Consider the following 27,400-nt stretch of genomic DNA (forward strand, 5'->3'; position numbering starts at 1 on the left):
TTATTTATATAGCACCTTCCAAGAAATAAAATTCACAAAGTGCATGTCTTGGACCCTCGGGCGAAGAGAGGGGTGGAGTTGTCAACCGATCACCACCTGGTGGTGAGTCAACTCCGACGGTGGGGGAAGATGCCGGACAGACCCGGCAGGCCCAAACGTATTGTTGGGGTCTGTTTGGGAACGTCTGACAGAATCTCCTGTCAGAAGGAGTTTTAACTCCCACCTCCGGGAGAGCTTCGACCATGTACCGGGGGGGGCAAGGGTCATTGAGTCCGAGTGGACCATGTTTTGTGCCTCCATTGTCAAAGCAGCTGATAGGTGCTGTGGCCGGTGCCTGTCGGGGTGGCAAAACCCAGACCTCTTGGTGGACACCGGGGGTGAGGGATGCTGTCAAGCTGAAGGAGGAGTCCCATCAGGCCTTTTTGGCCTGTGGGACTCCGGAGGTAGCAGACAGGTACCGACAGACCAAGCGGAGTGCAGCTACCGCAGTTGCTGAGGCAAAAACCCGGGCATGGTGACTCTGGAGTGGGCTCTTCCATGTCTGGGTCTGAGGTTGCCGAGGTCGTCAAAAAACTCCTCTGTGGCAAGGCCCCCCAGGTGTGGGTGAGATCCGCCCAGAGTTCCTTAAAACCCTGGATGTTGTAGGGCTGCCGTTGACACGACTCTGCAACATCGCATGGAAATTGGGGGCAGTGCCTTTGCATTGGCAGACCGGGGTTGTTGTCCCTCTTTATAAGAAGGGGGACCGGCGGGTGTGTTCCAACCATAGAGGGATCACACTCCTCAGCCTCCCCGGCAAGGTCTATTCGGGGGTACTGGAGAGGAGGGTCCGCCGGATAGTCGATCCTGGGATTCAGGAGTAGTAATGTGGTTTTTGTCCCGGTTGTGGACATTTTAAAAGGAGCCTGATCCACACCCCGGATCAGTAGGAGGAGAGGTGATGAGCGGGAGGAGGAGGAGAAGAGTGGAGGGGAGAGGAGAGAGGATGAGTCGGAGGAGAGGGAGGGCAGGAGAGGAGAGGAGAGGGGATGAACGGGAGGATTGGAGAGGGGAGGAAATTACTTCAAAAAGGGTGGATGCTCTGAACTGAGGTTTGGACTATAAGCACAAACAACAGTCAGTATCTGTCCCCCACCCAAAGGCAGAGGAAGGCTACCATCTCGTTTATCAGGGTAAACTATTGCCACCCCTGCCCGGCGCCTCTCACCAGTGGCAACTCCAGAGTGGAAGATAGTCCAACCCCTTTCGAGAAGAGTGGTTCCGGAGTCTTTGCTGTGTGTCGGGGTGAGGCCAACTATATCCAGCTGGAACTTATCAACCTCACCCACCAGCTCAGGCTCCTTCCCCGCCAGAGATGATGTTCCACATCCCTAGAGCTAGCCTGTGGAGCCAAGGATCGGACCGCCAAGGTCCCCGTCTTCAGCTGCCGCCCAACTCACAAAGCACCCGACCCCTTTGGTCCCCCCTATGGGTGGTGAGCGCACGGGAAGGAGGCCCCGCGTTGCTTCTTTGGGCTGTGCCCAGCCGGGCCCCATGGGTGAAGGCCACCAGACGCTTCCAATTGTGCCCCAGGCCTGGCTCCAGGATGGTGACCCGCGTCCGGACGAGGACTTTTTAGAAATGCTCCTCTTAGGCAGGGTGCTTGACTGTACTTGTACTGTAATACATACTACTGTTTGCGTGTACTTGTACTGCTCTAATACATTTATTCATCGTCCCTACCCTAGGACCTGTTTGTTATGGGCGACTCTACCAAGGACATAAAGCTGCCGACAACTGAGCTCCTAGGATCATTGGGACACTCAAACCCCTCCACCACGATAACTCACTGTTTGTTTTGTCTGCAGATATTTAGCTGAAAAGGATTCCTTCAGTTAATAGTTTTTAAAAACCAGCGATTGCTTCTAAAGACTTGAGTGAAGATCGATCGCCGGCGAAGACTGCAAGATAACACCTGGAAACCTGAAATGAAATCACACAGAATAAGTATGTATGTCTTTGCATGTCTACGTTTGTTTGATGAAAGCAGCGTCCAATTCCTTCTGTTCGGTCCTCCAGATTGTCCACAGCAACATGTCTGTAAGGAGGAGGAGGAGGAGGTTCCTGCTGGTCAGCAGCTCTGGAAGGAGGAGATGAACTCCGTCATGGACAAAGAGGAGCCAGAGCCTCCACGTGTGAAAGAGGAGCAAGAAGAAATCCCCACCAGTCAGGAGAGAGAGCGGCTTGGACTGAAGCAGGAGACCCGAACCTTCATGTTGAGTCCTACTTTGGAAGAAAAAGACCACAGCAAAGATCAGACTCTGTTCCTGAAATCTGATGAAGAGTCTGTAGTCAACATGCCAGTCATTAGCTCTGTGGTAGGAGCAGCAGACATTGACCAGCTGCTGTTCTCTAACGGCTGTCATGCATCAGCAAGCCATGATAAGAGAAATGAAACATGTGAAGAGGATGTAGAATTTGAGCCCACGCTTATATCCCACAGCAGAAAGAACAGGAAAGGGAGAACACATGTTTGTTCAGCATGTAGCAAAGCTTTTACAACAAATTTAGCGTGGAAAGGCCACGTGAGAACCCACAAAGATGAGAAGCCTTATAATTGTAAAACATGTGGGAAACAGTTTAGACAGAATTGTGATTTGACAGTCCACATGAGAACCCACACAGGTGAGAAGCCATACTGTTGTAAAACATGTGGGAAGCAATTTACACAGAGTGCTAATTTGACAGTTCACATGAGAACCCACACAGATGAGAAGCCATACTGTTGTAAAACATGTGGGAAACAATTTACACAGAATGCTAGTTTAACAGTCCACATGAGAACCCACACAGATGAGAAGCCTTACTGTTGTAAAACATGTGGGAAACAATTTACACAGAATGCTAGTTTGACAGTCCACATGAGAACCCACACAGATGAGAAGCCATACTGTTGTAAAACATGTGGGAAACAATTTACACAGAATGCTAATTTGACAGTCCACATGAGAACCCACACAGATGAGAAGCCATACTGCTGTAAAACATGTGGGAAACAATTTACACAGAATGTTAGTTTGACAGTCCACATGAGAACCCACACAGATGAGAAGCCATACTGTTGTAAAACATGTGGGAAGCAATTTACACAGAATTCTAATTTGACAGTCCACATGAGAACCCACACAGATGAGAAGCCATACTGTTGTAAAACATGTGGGAAACAATTTACACAGAATGCTCGTTTGACAGTCCACATGAGAACCCACACAGATGAGAAGCCGTACTGTTGTAAAACATGTGGGAAACAATTTACACAGAATTCTAATTTGACAGTCCACATGAGAACCCACACAGGTGAGAAGCTATACTGTTGTAAAACATGTGGGAAACAATTTACACGGAATGCTCATTTGACAGTTCACGTGAGAACCCACACAGATGAGAAGCCGTACTGTTGTAAAACATGTGGGAAACAATTTACACAGAATTCTAATTTGACAGTCCACATGAGAACCCACACAGGTGAGAAGCTATACTGTTGTAAAACATGTGGGAAACAATTTACACGGAATGCTCATTTGACAGTTCACGTGAGAACCCACACAGATGAGAAGCCTTAAAGTAGTCAACCGTGGGAAACGTTACAGAAGACCTGGCCTCACTGGCTAGGACCAGTGGAGTTGAAGATTTGTTGAAAATGAATTATTGTGTTTATGATTTGACTGAATGCAGAGGATCCCTTTCAGGCACAAGTTCAGTTTCTGTGGTTCATGGTTCAAGCAGTTTACAATCAAATTAATGAATATGTTAAATAACTGTATCAATGATTAAAGAAGGAGGAATGAGTTCCATTTTTAGTACATTTAATAAACAAACATGTTTTTTTCTGAGCGCTAAAAGAAAACCGTTCTAATAACAGAGGGATGTAATCAATCAATCAATCACAATTATCTGAATCAATCAGGAACTAGATAACAGTGGAGAAAGAGCTCGATTGTTTCATCAAGTCACAAATAACTTCAGAGCTCAAACCATTGATCCAAACCGTCTAATAAAATCACTTCTTCAGTGTTGATGGTGCATCGTTCTTCCTCTGATGTTTCAAGCTCTGGTTCTAATTCTGGTAACTTTACAAACGGCTGTTTAGAGCAAATCTCTTTGTTTTGTCTCAAGGAAACACTGAACAAACAAATATTTGTATTTCTTACCAAAAACAGCAGAAACCCCGAGTAACTGATTTCAGTGGCGGGCGGTCAGGGCATGCAAGGCCTTCTCTGCTTGCCTAACATAACCAGAAATCAGGAATACATGATCATATTTATGATAAAATCAATTTAATTTTATGTATATATATATATATATTCTTCACATTCATGTTATATTATATTACAGTGATGTATTTTTAGGTGAGAGTTTTTATCCAATCAGAATTCAGCTAGCTTGTGTTGCCAGGCGGATTTCATAGTACCAGTGGCAAGTACTATCCGTCCGAGACCTTCAGAATCAGCGCTGCTTGCCGTCTGTGTTGTGTGAGTGAACGGGCTCGTAGAGTTGAGTTGATAGACAGTTGCGATAGCCAATCAGATCACGAGTTGGTGAAACAAGTCCTTCCTGCTTGTCTCACGTCACAACTCAATAACGCGTCCTGTGATTGGCTCTTAGAGTTGATAGACAGTTGCGATAGCCAATCAGATCACGAGTTGGTGAAAGTAAGGCCGCCTGTGATTGGATACTCCGTGTGAGAGGGCAGCGCTAGGCATATTGCGTCATCAGCTAGTGGCACCAGTACGGCGTGACCGACCGAAGATAAAACCACAATTATTCCTGCGCTTTTAACCCACAATGGCCGAAGGAGGGGAAAGTGTGGATTTGGTTGTGGATATTCTTGAAAGGCCATTTTCAAGACGGACCTTTACAGAGAAGCTACTAGCTTCGGCTCACGAGAGCTAGCTTCAAGCTAGCTCCGGAGCTAGCTAACCTGTCCCGGGTGGGGAAAGGATTGGTATGCCGCTTCCAGGCTTCAAACTTTTGGGTTACAGCTTCTGAGGGTCGCTGCAAATTGTTCTGCTGGGAATGCCTTTTGTTTGCAAGGGATCGATTTAATGTTTGGAGCAACACTGGATTTAGGAACTTTAAGAAAGGAGAATGGATTTTGTTTTCAAACGGGACAGCCGTTTTGGTGAGTACCAACATTTTATTTATTTAACATGATAACGAAATAAAATCACAGATATACCGTAAATGCAATGTGTGTAAATAATGTGGTGCGCCGGTGCAGCTGTGTGATTGTAGTGGAAGTACAACACGTTGTGTTGCAGTCTTTCTTATATTAAACTGCAAGTTTGCAATTTAAAGCTTCATGGTGGACTTTAAAACGTTTTGGAAAAATAATGTTAAATTCCCTTTTATTTATAACTTTGATAGTACCACGTATAGTGGTAAGTTTTAATTGCTGATGCAGTTTAAGTGTGTGTTTGTACATTATTTCTAAAGCAGTGGTGTCATAAATGATGGTGTTATGAGGGGTATTTATTCAAGTCGGACTAAGTAGGACTTCACTGAAGGCCTAGGTGTAAAATGCACCGCCCGCCACTGACTGATTTATTGATACGTGTATTAAACTCAGAGCCGGCTCTAGGCATAGGCGAGCTAGGCGATCGCCTAGGGCGCCATCTGCTGGAGGGGGCGCCACTCCAAGCCTTGAAAATATATATATATATATAAATTAAAAAATAAAAAATAAAAATAATAATAAACTAATAAAAGTATGTTAGAAAGCCCATATTATTAGTTTGGCGTTGCACAGCTCATAGACGTGTTTTCAGCCGATAATTGTTCGTTCTGACGTGAGTTGTCACATGTCCCATGTTCGTGAACACACCATGGTTCTCCGACGCCTTTGAATGCGTCATCTCCATGTGCAGCGTCGAAGCTGGACTAGTTTCCCTCTCCATACGCGTCTGGCTCTGGAGAACGGAGCCTCTCATAAATGACCAACAGGTGGCGTGCCAGTAAAAACAGGTGCTCTTAGAGCTCATCAGGGTGAACGCTTGAGTCCTGTTCTGATTTTACAATGTTTGAAAGACAAAGAGCTTCTCATTTCTGCGTGGAGTGAAAAAAATACACATCTTAATACAAACTAACCATTTGCACGCCGTAATATAATATAGGCCAGTTATTGTCATCGGGCCATTGTTCAGTTCATGTTGCCTACTCTGTTATTTACAGCCGTTTATGACGACGTCTTTCTGTATGTGGTGGACATTAAAGTCCATTTTAAAACATTAATGTTTTAAACTATGAATTTGGCAATTTTGGAACATATCAGGACTACATCTTGATTATAAATATTCCTTTTTCCTTGTCGTCCTGTCTTTGCTGACAGTGAAAACATTCAGGGTTCAAAGGTCACTTCTTCTTGGCCTGTCTTCGGATTCTGTGCCTCTTTTCCCACAAATGACATTCCGTTGACGAGGTATATAAATAGATTAATTTGACACTCCGTATTAACCTCATTATATTATACGAGCTCCCATCATGCATTCCGTTCCCATTCCTGAGATACATAATAAAGTTCCCTTTGTTAATCCCGCACGGGGTGGCGCAGTGGTTAGAACCGTCGCGGGGTCGAGTCCTATCTGCCGGAGTTTGTACGTTCTCCCTGTGTCCGTGTGGCTTTTCTCCGGATTTGAGTAATTGATGTAAATTGATTGTCCGTCATGCACGAGTGGCTGTTGGTGGCCCGGCGATGCATCCAGGGTGTGCCCCGCCCCTCGCCTCGAACCGTCCACTGGCCTTTCAGCTGGTCTCAGCTGCTGCCGATTGATTTCATCTGTCCGGTCGAACGAGTGAAATGACAGGATGAAGCGACATCGTGAACGTCCATGAGGAGAGGCCATCACAAGAACGCACAGAATCAATGCAGCTATTGGTTGATCAATCCGTGTGTGTGTGCTTCACGTGATCGGTGGTGTCTTCAGGAAGGACCAACACCCTGTGTCTGTCGGCGTGAATGCGATGACGTCATCACTGATGTCATCGCCAGGAAGGAGGTCGTCTCCGATGGACGGAGATCTGCCTCGTCACCCTCTGTTGCCATGACGACTGCCCGCTGCACCCCCAGCCTTTGCATTATCGTTTCCTCCTGTTTATCCCGACCGTCTATCAAATGTTTTCTGTCCAGAAACATGCTGATCTGAAGGAGTGTTTAGATGGGGGGGGGGGGGGGGGGCATTCACCTTGCTTCAGACGATGCCTTCAGCAAACCCGACTCCTGAGGAAATATTCTGGAGAGGTCCTCTGCATACAGAACCCGTTAAAAGGCTCGAGGACGGACGACATTAACAAGATGGATGCTTCGACCATCGAACACGATCTGGAGTGACTGGAAAAACAACATTTATTAGCCTCCTGACTTTTTACTTCTGACTGAATTTAACAAAGTTGTAGGTTTATTCATACGTTTGCCTTTAATAACATTTTCTCGCTTGCATTGCGATCATCTCTCTCTCTCTCTCTCTCTCTCTCTCGCTAAAGACACACGGCTGAACGAGTTTGTTAAAAGCTTCTCGCTAAAGACAAAATGTTAATCGATGTAAATGCATGTAAATAATTCTTTCTGAAGTGGACGTCTTTTATCTGAATCAGAACCAGGATCTAAACACCAACCACTTTAAAGCGACCTGAGCGCTATTGAGCAGCTTCAGCCTCTTGTTAGCACGATGCTAATTAATGCAGACGCACTGAGCGTTAATGTTACATCAATATTCACAGTTGCTGTCCTCGCTAGCCTGATGTAATTAGCACCAGCAGACCTACGGTACACCTGAACAATCGACTGGCCTTAGCTGGATGCTAACGTCGACTGGCACAGGTGGTGAGAAGAGGCCGGGGAAGGTGACCATCTCTATGGCAACAGGACTGAATTGAAATGCGGTGAGACGCATTCGTTATGACTGTATGAAAGGAATCTGACCAGGGGTCAGTTTAATTCGTAGTCTGGTCAACCAGCCAAGAGGCCCCGGGGCCAAACCAAAAGGAGCCAGGCTGGCTCCCCTGCTGGCTCCCTTTGAGTGGTGATGCATTCAGGGACTCGTCCAACCTGAGAGTTTGTCACCTTAACATCAATGTTCGCCATGACAACGATGCATGAAGACATTAAGAAATTCATTCTATCAATTGTCGCAGAGGGAAACCGAGTCATCAGAGACGGGCGAACCTTCCAAAGCCTTTACTTTGTGTTTCAAGTCTGCGTCTTTCCGTAAGTCCTGCTCAGTATTCATATCTGTGAGCACTTAGAGTCTGTTTATAAGAGCCAGAGTGGAGATAAAATGACTGAATCCTTTTAGGAGTCAAGAGGACAGCGGCGACTCCGAGTCGTAACTGTCAGTGGAGACCAAACTCAAGCAGCCGATTCAAATGGAAATCCGGTTTAACGCCATCGGTGCGTCTCGTTGCTGCAGCGCCGCGTCCTTCATGTGCTAAAATGGAAATCTTCACGTGGCGCATGAAGGACTTGTTGGATATTTCAGCCACATTCAGACGAGCTCACGTCCGCGCAGGCGTTTTGGAGATACTCATGTCAGCAGCAGCAAAGAGTTCATTAGTATTCCAGTACAAATTTGAGGTATTTGCTATCTTGTTTTGGTTGATTAGCCTGCTTCATACCCCACTGCATTTATTTGTCACCGTTAGTTACGCTGCAGGTTCAGATTACTAATAAATTGTGCACATGAACACACCACGAGCGACGGAGCAGAAAAGAATCAGTGCTTTTTTGATGATTAAACAACAACAGAACACCAGAACTCTAAAGTAAAGTAAAGTAACTGGTCTCGGTGCAGCGTTTCTGTGTCCGCTGTGATGATGACCTCAGAAGTCAGGATTGAATGAGACGTCAGATAAACGAGCACGCTGGTCCTTGAAGGTGGCGGACGAAAGGCAAACCAAGGGTGGAAGAAGAGCGGCACGCACACGCCAGCAACTCGGAGGCTGTGGAAGCCTTTGAGGAGCTGGTAGGAGATCTGAAGGGGGTCATCTTCTGGAACTCATGTAGGAGCCTGTAGTTGTGTTTCAGATCCCAAAATCTCCATGAATCACAGAAACAAATATGATGAAGGAGAAAGGAGAAAGGAGGTCTTTAGGACACTCAGCTCCTCGTCTGGGGCTGGACTAAAGAGGATAAATAGACCTAAACATCAGTTTATCTGCCTTTTCTTTTGTGTCTCTCCAATATCTTTTTTTTTGGGGGGGGGGGGGGGGGGGGGGTCTAGATTTATGTTCACAGTTTCTATATGCAGGTGAGACTTTATGGCATTTTGTCAAATGCAGATAAAAAAATAAAAAAATAAACTTCCAGACTGCCCTTGTAACTTTTTACAGCGGGTTATCCAAGCACTTAACATCAAAGCCCAGCTGATCCAGGACCTGTTAAAACCAGAGGCGTGACACAAGAGACCAAATGTTTAAACATGTCAGACCAAGCAAAGGGAACTTTAACCCTCAGACTAACAGGATCCAGATGAAGGCCCTGGGAGGGCTGGGAATCGATCCAGAGCAGGAATGGGAGTTTGTGCCAGGTTGCAGCAGACGCGTCTCTACGGAGACCAAAGGCGATCCAAATGTCACTTATGAAATGCTGACTTGAAGAATTGAGGAGCTTCGGGAGCCGCTGGTGGTTTCAGACAAATTGGGACAGATAATTCATCGTCCCAGTCCTGCTTTATCTTCAGGTCAAAGGTCAGACGGGAGGATAAACTGTCCTGAAGTCAGTGACAAATCACCCAAAACAGAAAAGCTGCCAGCATCCAGTGTAAAAGACGGAGAGATTTAACTGGTGCATCCCCCCAAAAAATGGCCAATTAAAATGGAAAGGCCTTATTTGGGCATCAAGGAGAGTAATCGTGACAAATCCCTCCCACTTTAGACATTAACATGAAGCTTGATGGAGGGTTTAATCAGGATTTAACCTTTTACTGCAGAAAAAGAAGAGCAAAGTAAAAGAGCTGCAGATAAAGAGTCAGGACCAAACTGACCTCAGGTCAGACCCGGGTCAACGTGCAGAACCTTTAGAAGTAACTTGGAATGCGATATAAATGTTAGTTTTCAGCTGGCAGGCATCACGAGACTCCGCCCACTGGCTCAGACGTTAAAAACTACTCCTGAATCTGTGCCTTTATCATGAGTTGCAAAAACGCAGCCTGATACTTCCGCTAGCAACATTAGCATTGTAGCTAACATAGCTTCTAATATGAAGGGACACTTTAGCAGCTAAATATTCAAGTACGTTTACTAAAGTTTGTACTTATTTTTTAGATACTTTTCTGTAGTACTTTTACGACTGATAAAAAATAAAACTTGCCGCCGCCGCTAGATGGACGTTTAAAATGAGGAACGCAGAGGAGGGCATGACAAATGGATGCTGATATGAATTTCTCAGACGTCTCAGTGGTTAAAAATAGTCTGCACCAAACACACTGTGTGTGTGTGTGTGTGTGTGTGTGTGCGTCCTCACTAAAAAAACAGCAACAGACGAAGCATTCACACTGTAATTTATGAAGTCAGACTCCAGCTGGAACTCATCATCTTCATCATCCTCATCCTCATCATCAATTAATCTACTCTTATTTGTCTTTTTATTGGCTCTACCTTAAAGACTATCTAAACTATTTAGCGAAACGGACAGATCCTTCTGTGTGTCTCCTTCGCTCTCATTTCCCCACATCGATAGTGGTAGCCTCCAACGCTGTGTTAGCCTCCAGCGCTGTGGTAGCCTCCAACGCTGAGGTAGCCTCCAACGCTGTGGTAGCGAGGTAGCCTCCAACGCTGTGGTAGCCTCCAACGCTGTGGTAGCCTCCAACGCTGTGGTAGCCTCCAACGCTGTGGTAGCATCCAGCGCTGTGGTAGCCTCCAGTGCTGTGGTAGCCTCCAGCATTGTGGTAGCCTCAGCGCTGTGGTAGCCTCCAGCGCTGTGGTAGCATCCAGCGCTGTGGTAGCCTCCAGCATTGTGGTAGCCTCCAACGCTGTGGTAGCCTCCAGCATTGTGGTAGCCTCCAACGCTGTGGTAGCCTCCAGCGCTGTGGTAGCCTCCAGCGCTGTGGTAGCCTCCAACGCTGTGGTAGCCTCCAGCGCTGTGGTAGCATCCAGCGCTGTGGTAGCCTCCAGCGCTGTGGTAGCCTCCAGCACTGTGTTAGCCTCCAGCGCTGTGTTAGCCTCCAGTGCTGTGGTAGCCTCCAGCGCTGTGGTAGCCTCCAACGCTGTGGTAGCCTCCAGCATTGTGGTAGCCTCCAGTGCTGTGGTAGCCTCCAACGCTGTGGTAGCCTCCAGCATTGTGGTAGCCTCCAGCGGTGTGGTAGCCTCCAACGCTGTGGTAGCATCCAGCGCTGTGGTAGCCTCCAGCGCTGTGGTAGCATCCAGCGCTGTGGTAGCATCCAGCGCTGTGGTAGCATCCAGCGCTGTGGTAGCATCCAGCGCTGTGGTAGCCTCCAGTGCTGTGGTAGCCTCCAACGCTGTGGTAGCCTCCAGCGCTGTGGTAGCATCCGGCGGTGTGGTAGCATCCAGCATTGTGTTAGCCTCCAGCACTGTGTTAGCCTCCAGCGCTGTGTTAGCCTCCAGCGCTGTGGTAGCCTCCAACGTTGTGTTAGCCTCCAGTGTTGTGGTAGCCTCCAGCGCTGTGGTAGCATCCGGCGGTGTGGTAGCCTCCAGCATTGTGTTAGCCTCCAGCGCTGTGTTAGCATCCAGCATTGTGGTAGCCTCCAGCATTGTGTTAGCCTCCAGCGCTGTGTTAGCCTCCAGCGCTGTGGTAACCTCCAGCGCTGTGTTAGCATCCAGCACTGTGTTAGCCTCCAGCATTGTGTTAGCCTCCAGCGCTGTGGTAGCCTCCAGCGCTGAACTGCCATCGGTCTGGCAGGTGGAGATAAACCAGGCCATCACAGTTGTGTCACTCTCATGGATTCACTCGGTATCATTTGGACGTCTGTCATTCCAGGAATGTGAAGTTGGATCTTAAAGGGACATGCTGACATTTTTTGTCTTTTTAGCCTTTCGGTTTGATTCAGTCACAACGTGGAGGGGACGAGGTCCGCACTCAGCGCTGATATTTTGATGTTCATTCCACACGTTCTCGTGTGGAAAAAACCCAAACGGATCCTTCAGTTCGCTGGCGGTCACCGCTTCCTCTCCTTCCATGGGACTGCAGCAGTTATTTACATCGAGGTCAAAGGTCGTAACAGATAATCAATCAATTAATAAATGCATGGAGGAATCTAAAAAAAAAATCAAATGAAAGCGCAGAGTTTCATCAAAAGCTCTTAAATAAATGCAGATAAGATTTTTGGTGATTCAATTAACTTGAAAAATTGTCTCACTTAGAAAAAGTTATAAATATTTAATTGATTGACGACGCTCATTTCTGATATTTCCGGAACTTTCAAGGTAATTTATTCCCCAAAAGCTGCTTCTGTATTCAATCCAAGGCGAGTTTCTCCCCTCTCAGAACTGATATGAGTTTATTCAGCGTGTACTCCAGCAGATATTATTCCTGTCTCTCAATAACAGGCAGCAAAGTGACAATGAGGTGACTTATTTTAGCTCCCGGCGCCAGCGGTGAAAAACAGTCAGGAATGAGGCTGTCTGCGGACGTAATGTATCCATTTGTGTTTTATACGTGAATACTTCAACTGTAAATTCTCAATTCCTCCTCCTCCTCGCCGGTAACACGGTATCATATGTCGTATGAATGTAAAGCGACTTGAATTTAAATCAAGCAACAGCTGCAGAATGATCTCTGGCGCGTTCTCAAAAGAGTCCTACAGGTAATAATGAGCAGATACTGGCTTTAAACGCCCCCCAACACACACGCACGCACACATACGCACACACACACACACACACACACACACACACGCACACACCCTGGCTGAGGGAGCAGCTTTCATAAACGCCTGAAGCTCCTTCCTGGCGAGGCTGAAAAATAATCTGGATTCTGCCCTCTGAGCGGTAAATAAACCGCTGAACAACACAGGACGAAGAGCGTCCACCAATCACAGCGATCGATGGACCGCAGCAACACACACACACACACACACGCTGCAGGTAGTCAATAAAGGACAGGAAGGAACTGAAAGAGAGAAATGGATGAAAAGCAGCTCAAATGGAGAAACACGTTCAGAGTGAGGAACAGCTGAGATTTCTGGTTTTGACGTCGTCCTCACAAAAGCCATCATTTTCTACTGGGCATTGAGGAATCATCTTTAGCCACGATTAGCATCGCGCGTGATGGACGACGACTTTTTGTCTGTAAAGCCAGCGGCGAGCATTGGTGGGACTTTCTCTGCCAAGCTGAGGATCTGGGCTCTGATTGGCTGTCGGCGTTTCCACTCGGCTACATGTCAGCAAGAGGTTATTGCTGCCCTGCTGCGGACGGCATGGTGCGCATTTCAAACGCACCTGAAAATAGATCTGTCCCAGTCTGCTGCTCATATCGCCTTGAACCGCTCAACCTTGACACGCACGGACACACGCGCGCACACACACACACATTTCTGTGGAGCGTCCTATCTCTTTAGGGGATAAAAGTGTGCAACATTTATAGTAAACTTCAGCCGGAGCTTCAATTAATAATTCACATGCAATATTCATATTTAGGCTCGTCCCTCAATTTCTGAAACCCCCTTGAATGTAAAGAGACTCATTAAATGCCTCGGAGCGCCTTGAATGACCCCCGAAACGGCCCCTGGATCCGGACTGTGCCTCACACTCCCTTCGAGCTTTACATGCCGTAAAATTAGGTTTAAGACGATCTGCATTTCTGACAAAGGTGAAGGCGTAAACAAAAACAATTATTGTGCCGTAAAACGAGCGAATGAGTCCATCGGGGGTTGAAGACTTCTGTCAATCCAGAGCGGTGTAAAAATAAGAAAACCATTTCTCACTTTAATATTTTATTCCAGACAAATTAAGGTCTTATTTCAGTTTATCCCAAAACGACCCCACATTTGTTAAAGTAACCCCCCCCAGAAAATAACTCTGGCAGCCCAACCCGGACCCCCCCCCCCTGTATGAGCGTGAACATTCTCCACGGGATGACGTCATCCACGGGCCGCGCTCGTCCCGAGGTTTACGTTTGTGGTGTTGCTTTTAATTAAAAATCTATTGTCATAACACACACTCGAGGGGGGAGGGGGGGGGGGGGGGGGGGCTGGATCCAGGGGGTCCTGGATTTATTGTGCGATGATCGGACCTCCAGGCCACAAAAAAGAGCGTTACTGCCAATAAAATGATTTACATGTGAATAATTCTGAGAAGAGAGAGAGGGAGAGAGAGGGAGAGAGAGGGAGAGACACAGAGAGAAAGGAAGAGAGAGTGCATGAGAGAGAGGGGGAGGGAGAAAGAGAGAAAGTCAGAGTCTCTCAATCGTGAGAGAAGGATGCAGCATGTTGCGTTTGTTTCACCTCTCTCTCTCTCCCTCCCCCCTCTGTCAACCTCACCGTCCCTCTCTCTCTCTGCCTCTCTCTCTCTCTCTCTCGCTCTCTCTCTCCTGTTGAAAGTTTCCCACATTTCACGTCTGGACCATAAAAGGACACAGTTCCGTGCCCCCCCCCCCCGCGCTGCTGAGTTTAACCGAGGAGGGGCCCCGCCGGCCGGCAGAAGTCTCTCTTAACCCGCACCTCCACCTGCTGCTGCTCCGCGCGCGCCTGACGCGCAAACCGAGCCGGGCACGAGCGGATCCCGGATTTGTTGTTGTTGTTTACTGCGCGGATTTCTAAATGTGAAGGAGCCAAACTGACTCCTGCGGCTGTGTGTCGGATCAAAGGGAGGATCAAAGTGACGTCACGAACATAAACAACAACACCTGGACCATGACCTTTGGGGCTAACGCCAGCCTGAGCCCCAACGCCTCCATCGCCGCCCCGCTGGACCTGAGCCGGGCGGTGCCGGTGGGCATGGTGCTCGCCTCCCTCATCGTGTTCGCCATCGCGGGGAACATCCTCGTCATCCTGTCGGTGGTTTGCAACCGACGCCTGCGGAGCCCGACCAACTACTTCATCATCAACCTGGCCACCGCGGACCTGCTGCTGGGAAGCACCGTGCTGCCGGTGTCCGCCACGCGGGAGGTCAGTGCGCGCGCGCGTGTGTGCGTGTGCGTGTGTGTTTAAAAACTAAGAAAAATAAAGTCACTACAGCAAGATAATTCAGATTATAATTCATTCACGCTTCATCGTTTGATGACGTCATGCTGTGACGCGCGCTTTAGAGACTTGACATTGAAGACATGAATCGATTGATCGACTGGAAGTGTCATTTACACACACGAGCCGAGCCCTTGAATGCGTCCCACCCAGACGTCTGCAGGGGGGGGGGGGGGCGGTGCGTTCAGGTGCTTCTCGTTGCTCGCAGGTTCTGGATCACTGGGTCTTCGGTCGGATCTTCTGCGACATCTGGGCGGCGGTGGACGTTCTGTGCTGCACGGCGTCCATCATGTCTCTCTGCGCCATCTCCGTCGACCGGTACGTCGGCGTTCGCTACCCGCTGCAGTACCCGACGATCGTCACCAAGAAGCGGGCGCTGCTCGCCATGCTGGCCGTCTGGGCCCTCTCCATGGTCATCTCCATCGGGCCGCTGCTGGGCTGGAAGCAGCCGCCGTCACAGGTGCTGAAACGGTTTGTGTCCCGCGGCGGAACATTTAACGCTTGTCTTTGAACGCATTGTGTAGTTCTGATGTTCCTCCAAAGGCAGGCATGAGCTTTTCTGTTGGTTTCCACCCCCCCCCCCCCGCAGGACGACTCCGTCTGCATCATCACCGAGGAGCCTTTCTACGCCCTCTTCTCCTCGCTCGGCTCCTTCTACATCCCCCTCACCATCGTCCTCACCATGTACTTCCGGGTCTACGTCGTGGCCAAGCGCACCACCAAGAACCTGGAGGCCGGCGTGATGAGGGAGCGCCAGCAAGACTCCAACGAGCTCACCCTGAGGATCCACTGCAGGAGCCAGCAGGTCCACGAGCCGGCCGGGGGCGGGGCCTCGGCCGGACGCAGCGCCCTGGCCGTCAAGCTGCTCAAGTTCTCCAGGGAGAAGAAAGCTGCCAAGACTTTGGGCGTGGTGGTGGGAATGTTCATCCTCTGCTGGCTGCCGTTCTTCCTGGTTCTCCCCATCGGTGAGTTCAATCATCTCAAAACCAAAACCAGAATCAATATTAGCCGTCATTAACATCCGTCCGTGACTCCCTCTGTTCGTCTTCTGGACATCTAAGCGTATATATATATATATGGGTACATATATAAATACACACGGTATAATGCTGTATAGACTTAGGAACCTTGAGTACACGAGGAATTAAAATACAGGAAGTAACCTCCAGCCTCTGGATTTCATACGTACCGTGTTTTTGACGAAACCACTGGATCTGGAACGTTTGGAGCAAAGCGGAACAGGAGCCGGAACGTTTGGAGCAAAGAGGAACAGGAGCCGGAACGTTTGTAGCAAAGCGGAACAGGAGCCGGAACGTTTGTAGCAAAGCAGAACAGGGACCGGAACGTTTGTAGCAAAGCGGAACAGAAGCCGGAACGTTTGTAGCAAAGCAGAACAGGAGCCGGAGCGTTTGTAGCAAAGCGGAACAGGAGCCGGAACGTTTGTAGCAAAGCGGAACAGGAGCCTGAACGTTTGTAGCAAAGCGGAACAGGAGCCGGAGCGTTTGTAGCAAAGCGGAACAGGAGCCGGAACGTTTGTAGGAAAGCGGAACAGGGGCCGGAACGTTTGTAGCAAAGCGGAACAGGAGCCGGAGCGTTTGTAGCAAAGCGGAACAGGAGCCGGAACGTTTGTAGGAAAGCGGAACAGGGGCCGGAACGTTTGTAGCAAAGCGGAACAGGAGCCGGAACGTTTGTAGCAAAGCAGAACAGGAGCCGGAGCGTTTGTAGCAAAGCGGAACAGGAGCCGGAACGTTTGTAGCAAAGCGGAACAGGAGCCGGAGCGTTTGTAGCAAAGCGGAACAGGAGCCGGAACGTTTGTAGGAAAGCGGAACAGGGGCCGGAACGTTTGTAGCAAAGCGGAACAGGAGCCGGAGCGTTTGTAGCAAAGCGGAACAGGAGCCGGAACGTTTGTAGGAAAGCGGAACAGGGGCCGGAACGTTTGTAGCAAAGCGGAACAGGAGCCGGAACGTTTGTAGCAAAGCAGAACAGGAGCCGGAGCGTTTGTAGCAAAGCGGAACAGGAGCCTGAACGTTTGTAGCAAAGCGGAACAGGAGCCGGAGCGTTTGTAGCAACGTGATTATCATACCAATCAGAGCCGTCTGACCCCCCCGCCCCCCCGGGAGGCGACTCAAACGCGTCTGTTTACTCTGCAGGAGCTCAAACGGAATATTTGCCCTCAGACAGGTTTTGTCTTTTCCTTCAAACGTCAGCTGATATTACGAAACTGTCGTTCAGCCGGAAGCACCGTTACCATTCCATCTATCCATCCATCATCCACCCATCTATCCATCCATCCATCCCTCCATCCATCCATCCATCCATCATCCATCCATCCATCCATCCATCCATCGCCTCTGGCAGGTCTTTGTTTGCTCTTCCAGCGATTAAGAACCGTTTCAGAGGACGTTTGGATCATCGTGTTTGTCTCCATCCAGACGGACCCGTCCAACAAGCATCAGGAGCGATTAACGATCAGCAATCGTGTCTCGAAAGCCTTCATCATTCGTTTGAATGTTTGTCTGAAGGGCAGTGACTCTTTGTTGACGAGTCAGCGAAGATTCCAGGACAAACGCCAGAGGGGACACTCGTCTTCTCAGCGTCCCTCGTTTTCTCAGCGTCTCTCATTTTCTGAGCGTCCCTCGTCTTCTCAGCGTCCCTCGTCTTCTCAGCGTCCCTCGTTTTCTCAGCGTCCCTCGTCTTCTCAGCGTCCCTCGTTTTCTCAGCGTCCCTCGTTTTCTCAGCGTCCTTTGTTTTCTCAGCGTCCTTCGTCTTCTCAGCGTCCTTCGTCTTCTCGGCGGCGTCCCTCGTATTCTCGGCGTCCCTCGTTTTCTCGGCGTCCCTCGTTTTCTCGGCGACCCTCGTCTTCTCAGCGTCCCTCGTTTTCTCAGCGTGTCTCATTTTCTGAGCGTCCCTCGTCTTCTCAGCGTCCCTCGTTTTCTCAGCGTCCCCCGTTTTCTCAGCGACCCTCGCAGCGACGGGGAATATATAGGAGGGCAGGAAGTCAAGCAGGCTGGCTACTTCTTTATGTAGCCAGCCTGCTTTATATTCGGATTAGGGGAGTTGGACGGATGGCCGTCTGCGTCTGTCAATTCTGGCCGCGTGAAGCCAATGGCAGATCTGGAGTCTCCCTTCTTTTCCGTCTACCCAGAGCCTCCCCGTCTTCATCACTCACCATCTTCATCACTCACCATCTTCATCGCTCCCTGTCTTCATCACTCACCATCTTCATCGCTCCCCGTCTTCGTCGCTTCCCGTCTTCATCGCTGCCCGTCTTCATCACTGCCCGGTTGCTCTATGTAACGATGGGTTTGATGTCTGAAGGTCAAAGGTTGGAGCACAAATCTGCAGAAGCATCAAAGTATTTAGTTGCAGACTGAAATCTGCGTCTGCGATGAACTGGCGACTTGTCCAGGGTGTAGCCCCGCCTCTCGCCCGTTGACTGCTGGGATCGGCTGCAGCCCGACCCGCGACCCGGTAACGGACACAGCGGTTCGGAATGGGTGAATGAATGAATGAATGGACGAATTAATTAATTAAATCTGTTTTTCATGTGTAAAATCTTTCTTTGTATCTTGAGAAAATGTCTCTGAAACCTCCACAAATCAGAAAATCATATCTAGACAATTCTTTGACTCAACGTATTTATCGTCTCTCAAATAAAGGCCTGTCTGGTTGCACGTCCGGGTGGCGCATCAGGAGCTGTTTAAAAAATAAATCTTATTTGGTCGTTTATTATTATTTTTCATGAATGAATCCATTTAGAATCACAGATTTGCCTAAAACAAACCAAAAAACATACAAACAAAAAGCAAATATTAGCCATCCCATAAGCCACAACTCTCGTGGGCTGAGTTGAGCTGCTAATCAATGAGCCACTGACCTGATGGCGCTCGGAGGTCTGGTCATCAGGAACTCCTAAACCACGTTCTGGAGCCAGATGTTGAGTCAAGCTCCCGATTTCCTTAAAAGGTTCCCGCAGCTGAAAATCTTTCCTGAGGTCAAGGGTCATAATAACATCCATGTAAGTGTTTGAATGCTGCAGAGTCAACCCCTCTGGTCGGAACCGGCCTTTGGACCTCGGCAGCTTTCATAAGAGAACCGGCTTAATATGGGCCGCGAGCAGACTGAGCCTTTAACTCCAGAGAAACGGGCCTCTGATCAGAAGATTGAACGGCGATTTTATTGGACGACCGGCTGGGAAAGTGTTCCACAGACATTCTTTAACCCTTGTGTTAGTCCTGGATCTTTTGGTCCACTTCAGACATTCAAAACTCCCTCCCAGGTACCCCCCCCCCCTCACGGGAGCAGATGGTTGGTGAGGCGGCGTCACTCTGGGCGAAGTTTCTCAACGTTCAGCACAAAAGCCCATTGTTTGACCGTGTAGTCCATGTTTAACTGTCAATGACCCTTAAATAAAGGTCACTTTTTTTCTACAAAGCGTCCAACAAAAGGTCACAGAGAGGTCATTTTGGGTTAAATTTGAAAATCCCAACTTTCAGCGTGAAAATCCTTAATTTGACCCTGTAATGCATTTGATCTGATCCGTGACCCAGATGTGTTCACAATGGCCTGGAAGGGGTTAAAATCGGCATCAAAGTGATTTAGTGCAACTCCGTTTGAGTCACCTCAAAGATTTTGAGAATGATACAAATGGCTAAATGACAGGTGGACATGTTTGTCCCTCCCTTGTCAGAAATCACCCCCATGTGACCTTTTGTTGGACTTGGACACTTTTACTTGAAGGGTTTTTTCGTTTTGGAGGGTAACACAAGGATCAGCCCTGATCCTTGTCTTCAGGTTTTCAAACCTCTCTGGCAAACATGATCAGAGCGACCCTCGTTTCACACTGTTCATTTAGAACCAAGACTAACTCTCCGTTGTTGTGTTTTTATTCCACCTGGATTGTACTTGTTGCACCATAAACACAGTCACGACGCTGCCGTGGAGTCCTGAGGCGCTTTCCTGCTTAGCGGGGACCCAAAGTGTGCGTCTCATAACCGGTTTCTTCAGTTTACGTATATTTAAACTACTTCGGTGTCATTTTGTGACGATCGAGATTATGATCCCGAGTCCATGGGCGGAAAGGTTCTTGCTTTAAATCGGTATTTACTTCCGTTTTGTCAGTTTCCATTCAAAGTGAACTTAATTAGCTGTTAGCAGCTATAATTTGTGAGTGGATTACGACGCTGTGGTAAATTCTTAAGGAGTTCGAAGTGGAATTATGTTTATTTTAATATAAGAGATAATTATATCCCCAGAAAACTCACACATAACAATATTCAGGTGCCTCTGAATATTCTCAGTAATCCAGATTATGCTACATCTCTGTGTTGAATTAAGTAATCTGGATTTGAGAAAAAAACTCAAATATGTTTTTCCTCTTATCCAAGACGCTTCTTCACTTCTGAACATCGTGGGAGTGTTTGAGGTGGAATTCTGTTCGCCGTAGGCCGGCGCCTCCGGGAAGGTCGGCGCCACCCGACAGTCATTTGGCTGATGGTTGTGTCGTTGGCTCTCCAGTCAACCATTCATACACACACCCTTATACACAACGGATAATTTGGGGTAGCAAATTGACCGCTGGCAACACATTCGGGGCGTACCCTTGACCCGCAAAGCAGAAAAGCGGTAGAAGATGAATGAATGAATTAATGGGGAGGGAAGCGTGAGATGGTTTTGAGTGCGTTCAGATTCCCGGTATTTATTTACAGGACAGTGACAGTCAGGTGTCACATGCCCCCCCCCCCCTCCCCCCCTGCAAGGTGGAGGTCAGGGGTAGCAATCACCTTCTTCATTTATAGTCAGAGAGTGGAGCCTGAGGCGCAGGATAGCCTTACAAGTCCATGTTCAGGGAGAAATAATCCATGTTGGTTTTATCCGAAGATAAAAACCTGATTCAATCAAATCCACCAAAATCCCCCGGCACGGTGCAGATCACCGGTCGCGTCTGCAGGTTAGCACCTCTGATCCCAGGGGATCGAGAGAGATCAATTAAAGCAACAAGAGGAGGGAGGCGAGGAAAGGAAAGGATCAGACAGAGAGACGAGAGAAACAAGAGACGGAACAAGGACGAGAAATGAAACTGGATCGAACCATACTGATGTTGTAAATTAAACTTATTCAACTTCCTGATGACGATGATCACGAGTCCTTCTGCAGCTGCTCTCCTGTCGTTGCGGTGAATGCTGCCCCCGGTGGTGAAACATGTTTCCCGCAGCTCGGGATAAAAGATAAAAGTAAATGTTTCCCATTTAAAGGTCACATATTATAATCTTTTTCCACAAGTTAACGCAGTTCTCAGACACTTATTTGAAATATCTGTGACAGTCTTTGGTCAAAATATCAAACAGATGCTGCAGGTGCAGGACAGCGTCCCTCATTTCTGTTTTGAAGAGTCAGAAAAGCCTCTGAAAATGAAACCGAAACAGCGGGAACCCTGCACGCTACCATGGTAACCAGTGAGGTGACTGTAAACACATCCCCCCTTGTGATGTCACAACGGGGGAGAGTGCTGCCAGACATGTTTCATTACTTTATTACAGATTACATGACTGTTTAATGGTTTAATTTAGCAGTTTGTGGGTCGCTAATGACCCACAAACTGCTAAATATTTGTCTAGAAACGTGGGAAACGTGGGAATCATAATATGTCCCCTTTAAGCAAAAAATAAAGAAAAAAAACCCAGCTCAAAGTGTTTTGACTGAACCAGATTATTGATTATTGAATGTTTTCACCCATGTCCCTTAGTTTGATGGACAAACGCTAGCGCTCCTTGTTGTTTGACTGTCTAACACAGGGGTGTCAAAGTCAAATGGACGGAGGGCCAAATAAAACATTTAGCTACAAGCCAAGGGCTGGACTGATCGAATGCTCATTGAATTTTTTAAAAAATGACCGCATATAGTCTATTCGCTCTGAACGGTGTTTCTGCTCAGGATCACGTTTAAAAATAGTTTTTTCTGGGCAAACTTTGTCGCAAACTTTAAGCATTCAGTTTTTGATGAAATCCCCCTCTGTCAATGGCCGGGCTGATTTAGTGATCTCCACCAAAATAAAACTGGCCTTGACAACAGCCTGCTTTGTGATTTGGCTTTTTTGAACAGAGCCTGTTGAGATTTGAGGCCTCGTTTTAATTCCTCAACCTTCTGTAGCTTTTGTTCCGTGTCCATATTCTTGTTTTTGTCTGCGTGTTTCGTTTCATAATGTCTCAGATTACACTCTTTCAGTACCGCCGCACTGACTCCACACAGAACACACACACAGGTTCTCCAGCTACCTCCATGAACATGAACTCCGACCCCCACCTTGTCTGAAACCCCCGGTTCTCAGTGTCCACCTTCCGTTCTGCCGTTTTTGATGCGTATCTGAAAGCTAACTTTACTGTTATGCTAACGACTGCTGCGCTAATACATATTGAAATGAAGCGGCGTACTGCTCGGTGCGTCACCATTGCATTGTGGGAAATGTAGTATTGGTGCGTTTAAAAGATCGCCGGGCTGCCGGCCGGTTCTAATAATAAATCCATATCATCCCAGGAGCTGTAGAAACCCTTCTCGGGGGCCTGATGTGGCCCCCCGGGCCTTGACTTTGACATATGTGGTCTAACATATCAGTGTGTTTGTGTTGTGTTCAGGGTCATTCAGCAGCAGCCTGCGTCCCCCTGAAACCTTCTTTAAAGTCATTTTCTGGCTGGGATACTTCAACAGCTGCCTGAACCCCATCATCTACCCCTGCTACAGCCGAGAGTTCAAACAGGTAATACTGTTATAGGACGGGGGGGTAGTTAAGCATTAAGCACTGCTCTCACCTCTACACAACACGTTTAAAAAAAAACATTCAAACCTGAACTATAAATTAAAATAAACACGATGTACACTGTCCCGTTTTACCAGGCAACCCAGTGAGTGACAGAACTAAAACACTGTCCAGCCAATGATGTGATGCGGTTCACGTGCACATATTTACATAAGCAGCCAATAAATGCTATTAGCAATGCTATATGCGTACGTGATAGCTAGGATTTAGCTAAGGGTATAGCAATATACAATCTACGTGCGGAGGAAGCTAAGAGAGGTAAATGCTGCTAAATGCTAACCCCTTATTATGGTGAAACGAACACAATGCGCTTCTTATAAAGACGGATGAGATGCGAACGGAAGAACAAGAGGCGTAACTGGGAGACCTTTGAGTGTCAAACCACTCGTTGCAACGTTGGCTGGACCCCCCAAGGGTCCCTGAATGTTGCATGACCCCTGAACACAGTCATAAAGAGCAACGTTTCTGTCTTAGTCATTGTAAGTGGGCCAAATTACACATTAAGGGTAATCTTATTATTTTATAGGCCTTTTAACTTGTAATTAAGACACTGGTCTGGCTACAGTGTTGCACGTCTGATGTTACTCAGCGGGCCAAGGCATTCTGAGGGAGTTTGTGTGTCTTCTCAGACACATGGATGATTGGGGAGGGGGGGGGGGTGGCATTGAAAAGTCCCCTTAACATCATACACTGGACATTTGACAAGAGTTGTTAATTTCCTGTCCTGCACAAGACAAGAAGACCCCCAGTGGCCCCCACAAGTTGCTCCAGGTTGGTTCACATCACTCACATCGATGCAGCAGGAGTAAAATATAGGCATAGGTATATACTATACGAGTAAAAGACATAGAATAAAAAGATTATCCTAACAATACTACTAACATATACTAATATGTTACTACTACTAACTGATCGTAGTACTGTTTGTCTGAGTGAAGCCGCGATATCTCGTGAAAAACATCGAATTGTTTTCATCTTGTTTATTTTGCGTCTTCAGGCGTTCATCCGGATCCTCCGCTGCCGATGGAGGAGGAGGCGTCCGGGCTGGCAGGCGCACTGCAACTACCGCGGCCATCAGGGCTCCGGTAGCTCATCCTTTTTGAACGGCAGCCGACAGACGCTACCCTCCGTGGGCCCCAGCCCATGCCGCGCCGCCTCCAGGCTCCGCCCCCCGCCGTGGCCCTCCTCGTCTTACCGGGAACCCCTCCCCGGGGGGACAGGAAGTGGACGGACGAGCCCGGTGGCCCCGCTCACAAGAGACAGCAAGAAGTGAGTCGATGTCTCGCGGCGTGGGGTCGTTGTGAACGGGCAGGGCGGATGTGAAGAGGAGCACAGAATGGTCAAGGGGATGAAGGAGTTTCCCCATCATGCACTCACCCAGTCATCATTCAGGTGTGATGATTGCACCAATCAGGTGCTGTGAAATACGACAGGAAGTCTGAGCTGGACCAGCTGCAGACCTCAGGTTTACCTCGTCTGCACAGGTGCAGCAGGCGACACCATGTTAGGGAGAATTGAAATGTAAAACACTAAGCTGCTTATTTTTAATTTAATTTTTGAGAGAACTTCCTTTTCTTGCAAAAAACGTTACTTTTATAAAGTTTGAAGCCCATGTTGAGCTTTATTTTTTGTTCCAACTGCAGCCATGATGGACTTGGATTTGTTGTCGTTAGCTTTTCATTTAACTACTTTACTTTGTGCTTAATTATTTTGCTAAAAATGCTATTCTATTCTATTATTATTTATTTTTATTATTTCGAGAGAGAAAAGCTGTTTTTAAATCCCTAAACTTTAATTTCTTCTTTGCTATCTTACCTTAAACGACAAGTTATTGAATGCTAGGTCAAGAGGTAAACATTGTTTTAGCTGCTTGCTAGCAAAAACATTAGCACAACAAAAGGGGCTGACTGGCAAGTTTGAAAGAGAATGTGTATGTTAGTAGGGAAAAGAAAGAAAAGCACACATTATATTTTAGTCCTGCTTTTTTTTTTGTTAAAAAGGAAGACGAATTTGCATACAAAATGCTAGCATTCTGCTACCGAATGCTAGGTTATAATTGCTCATTTACAGCTACTGCTAATAATGTACTTTGGACTTGTCCCGTCAGAAGTAAATGATCCTTCTCATTGCCTTCCCCAACAGCAGCCACTAAAATAAACGGCCTGATAATTATGCGTTATATTTATACCTTGAACCTATACTCCTGCCTCAACACACATAAACTGATGTGCCTGAATCCAGTCAGCATTCAGGTTCATGCAACTGGGAGTTGGAAAATGTGCATAAAAAATATGATATGACCATAAACTGCCTAATAATTGCTCTAGAGTACTAGAATGCTGGACTTCAGGTGACTGCGTTCTCTTCAGATTGTGATCACAGTGACCTCTAGTGGACGCGTGAAGGTCTGCAGCTGTGGGGGGTTCATGCTGTAGTTTCTGTGGAATTTATCAAACTTAATTTAATGGTATTTTAATGTAATTAATAGTATTTTATTGTACTGTGTGCTCTATTGTAAACAAGGATACTTATAAACATGTAAATTACACAGATGTGGTGTTGTCCTATGGTGTAGTTTTATGTTAAACACGGTTTGGGCTAATATGTGTGCAGCATCTGAGTCTGGAAAACAGAGAACGAGGTTTCACTGAAAGGGAAGATTTCGTAAATGATAGAAAAGACGAGTTTGAAGTGTATATATATTTAAATATATTCAGTCAATTAATGAAATAAAATCTGTTTTATTAGTGCATTACGCATGCACATATGCAAATCTCAGAACACAGCGGTTATTTTATACATTTACAAATTGATTGATGAAAGATGATCGCTAAAATATTAAAAGATAATAATAGCCACAGATTAAAGCAAGTCGATTTCTCCCTGATATTTCCTTGTCCTTTCCTTTAACACGTTTATAACTTAACATTTTGGAGACAGAACAGTTTGCCATACAGAAAACTTCTTTTTCGTGACAGTCGTGTGTCAAAGTCAGAGAACTTAAGTCTCTGTGACGTAACGAGCCTTCTTTGTGAGCGGGGCTGAACGCCCCACCCAGGAAACATCTGACTTCTATTACGTCCGCAGAACATGTTGAAATACTGGCGGTCTTTGGGTCCGACTCTCAGACTCGATAGTTTCGACAACGACATTACTGCAACATGAGCGGAAGAGGAAAGGGCGGGAAAGGGCTCGGTAAGGGAGGGGCCAAGCGGCACCGGAAAGTTCTCCGCGATAACATCCAGGGAATCACCAAACCGGCCATCCGCCGTCTGGCTCGCCGCGGCGGCGTGAAGCGCATCTCCGGGCTGATCTACGAGGAGACCCGCGGTGTGCTGAAGGTGTTCCTGGAGAACGTGATCCGTGATGCCGTCACGTACACCGAGCACGCCAAGAGGAAGACGGTCACCGCCATGGACGTGGTGTACGCGCTGAAGAGGCAGGGCCGCACCCTGTACGGCTTCGGAGGATAAGCTCTGTGCTCAAACTAAAACCAACGGCTCTTTTAAGAGCCACTCATCTGGCTTGAAGAGCAACGTTCACCTTGTCGTGCGCGACTGCGCGTGAACGAGCACTCACTGCTCTGATTACTTAACTACAATACCGCCACCTGCTGGAAGTCGTGCCCTAATGCAGGCTACAATAATAAATGCGTTATGTCACTGTCCTTCGGCAAGGAAACAAACGCTTCCTGGAAGCTTGAGGATCAAATATGTGGTAACAAGTTGTTCCATGTCTGTATGCAGGACATTTCTGTCCAACATGATGAATAGACAGGCAGAATAGCAGGTACTCGACCCGTCACTAGGCGATCTGTTGGTGTTCGGGTTGCACGTTCTCTGTTCTTCTACATCCGGGTCATTCCTGGCTGCTGGTGACTCTTCAGTGTGCTAACCTGGTGTTTTTAGCATTGTATCAGCTAAATGACATATTGAACATTCAGGTACTTGTATCGGGAGAGCTCAAGCACTTGAACAGTAATTTGTTCAGACATGGACTGTGAGAGTTTATGTACCTAATGGGGAGGAATTATTTTAAGCAAATTAGCCATAGGTCTGTAAAAGAGCAAACGTATCTAGCTGTCTCTCCAGACTTAAACACTACATGGTGGCAAACATTAGTCTATAGATTTTGGTATAAAGACATATTTGTACTTATAATTATATTGCAAAATTTTCTCATTGGAACTGTAAATTTGCTTTGGGGACATCATAAAATAGCATGTATGTGCCTAAAGGGGTCATTAAAATTACATTTTAAAAATGTATTGTATGCATTATTTTGTGTCAATCTATCATACTTTCGTTATAAACATGTGATTTATAATGAATTAATGAATAATGAATTAATAGCCAGGAATGACCCAAACTACGTTTGGGGATTACGTTTTATTGGACTGGACAGCACGCTGTAATCT

At 47.3% G+C, this 27,400-nt stretch overlaps 4 protein-coding genes across 4 annotated transcripts in view; all 4 read left to right on the plus strand.

The window, feature by feature from the left end:
- Positions 1 to 27,400, plus strand: part of LOC137900575 (histone H2AX-like) — a 247,668-nt gene that overhangs the window by 212,289 nt on the left and 7,979 nt on the right. The gene's annotated exons all lie outside the window — the stretch shown is intronic.
- On the plus strand, positions 2,260 to 4,026 carry LOC137900635 (zinc finger protein ZFP2-like). Its single transcript, XM_068744756.1, has one exon. The coding sequence runs from the start codon at positions 2,337 to 2,339 to the stop codon at positions 3,600 to 3,602; it is 1,266 nt and encodes a 421-aa protein (XP_068600857.1). The 5' UTR covers positions 2,260 to 2,336; the 3' UTR covers positions 3,603 to 4,026.
- On the plus strand, positions 14,841 to 24,256 carry LOC137900121 (alpha-1A adrenergic receptor-like). The gene is made up of 5 exons (XM_068744177.1): positions 14,841 to 15,095; positions 15,379 to 15,630; positions 15,760 to 16,135; positions 22,802 to 22,923; positions 23,981 to 24,256. The coding sequence occupies exons 1-5, from the start codon at positions 14,841 to 14,843 to the stop codon at positions 24,254 to 24,256; spliced, it is 1,281 nt and encodes a 426-aa protein (XP_068600278.1).
- On the plus strand, positions 26,145 to 26,456 carry LOC137900098 (histone H4). The gene has a single exon (XM_068744152.1). The coding sequence runs from the start codon at positions 26,145 to 26,147 to the stop codon at positions 26,454 to 26,456; it is 312 nt and encodes a 103-aa protein (XP_068600253.1).

This window comes from Brachionichthys hirsutus, chromosome 10 (assembly GCF_040956055.1).
Source record: "Brachionichthys hirsutus isolate HB-005 chromosome 10, CSIRO-AGI_Bhir_v1, whole genome shotgun sequence".
NCBI lineage: Eukaryota > Metazoa > Chordata > Actinopteri > Lophiiformes > Brachionichthyidae > Brachionichthys > Brachionichthys hirsutus.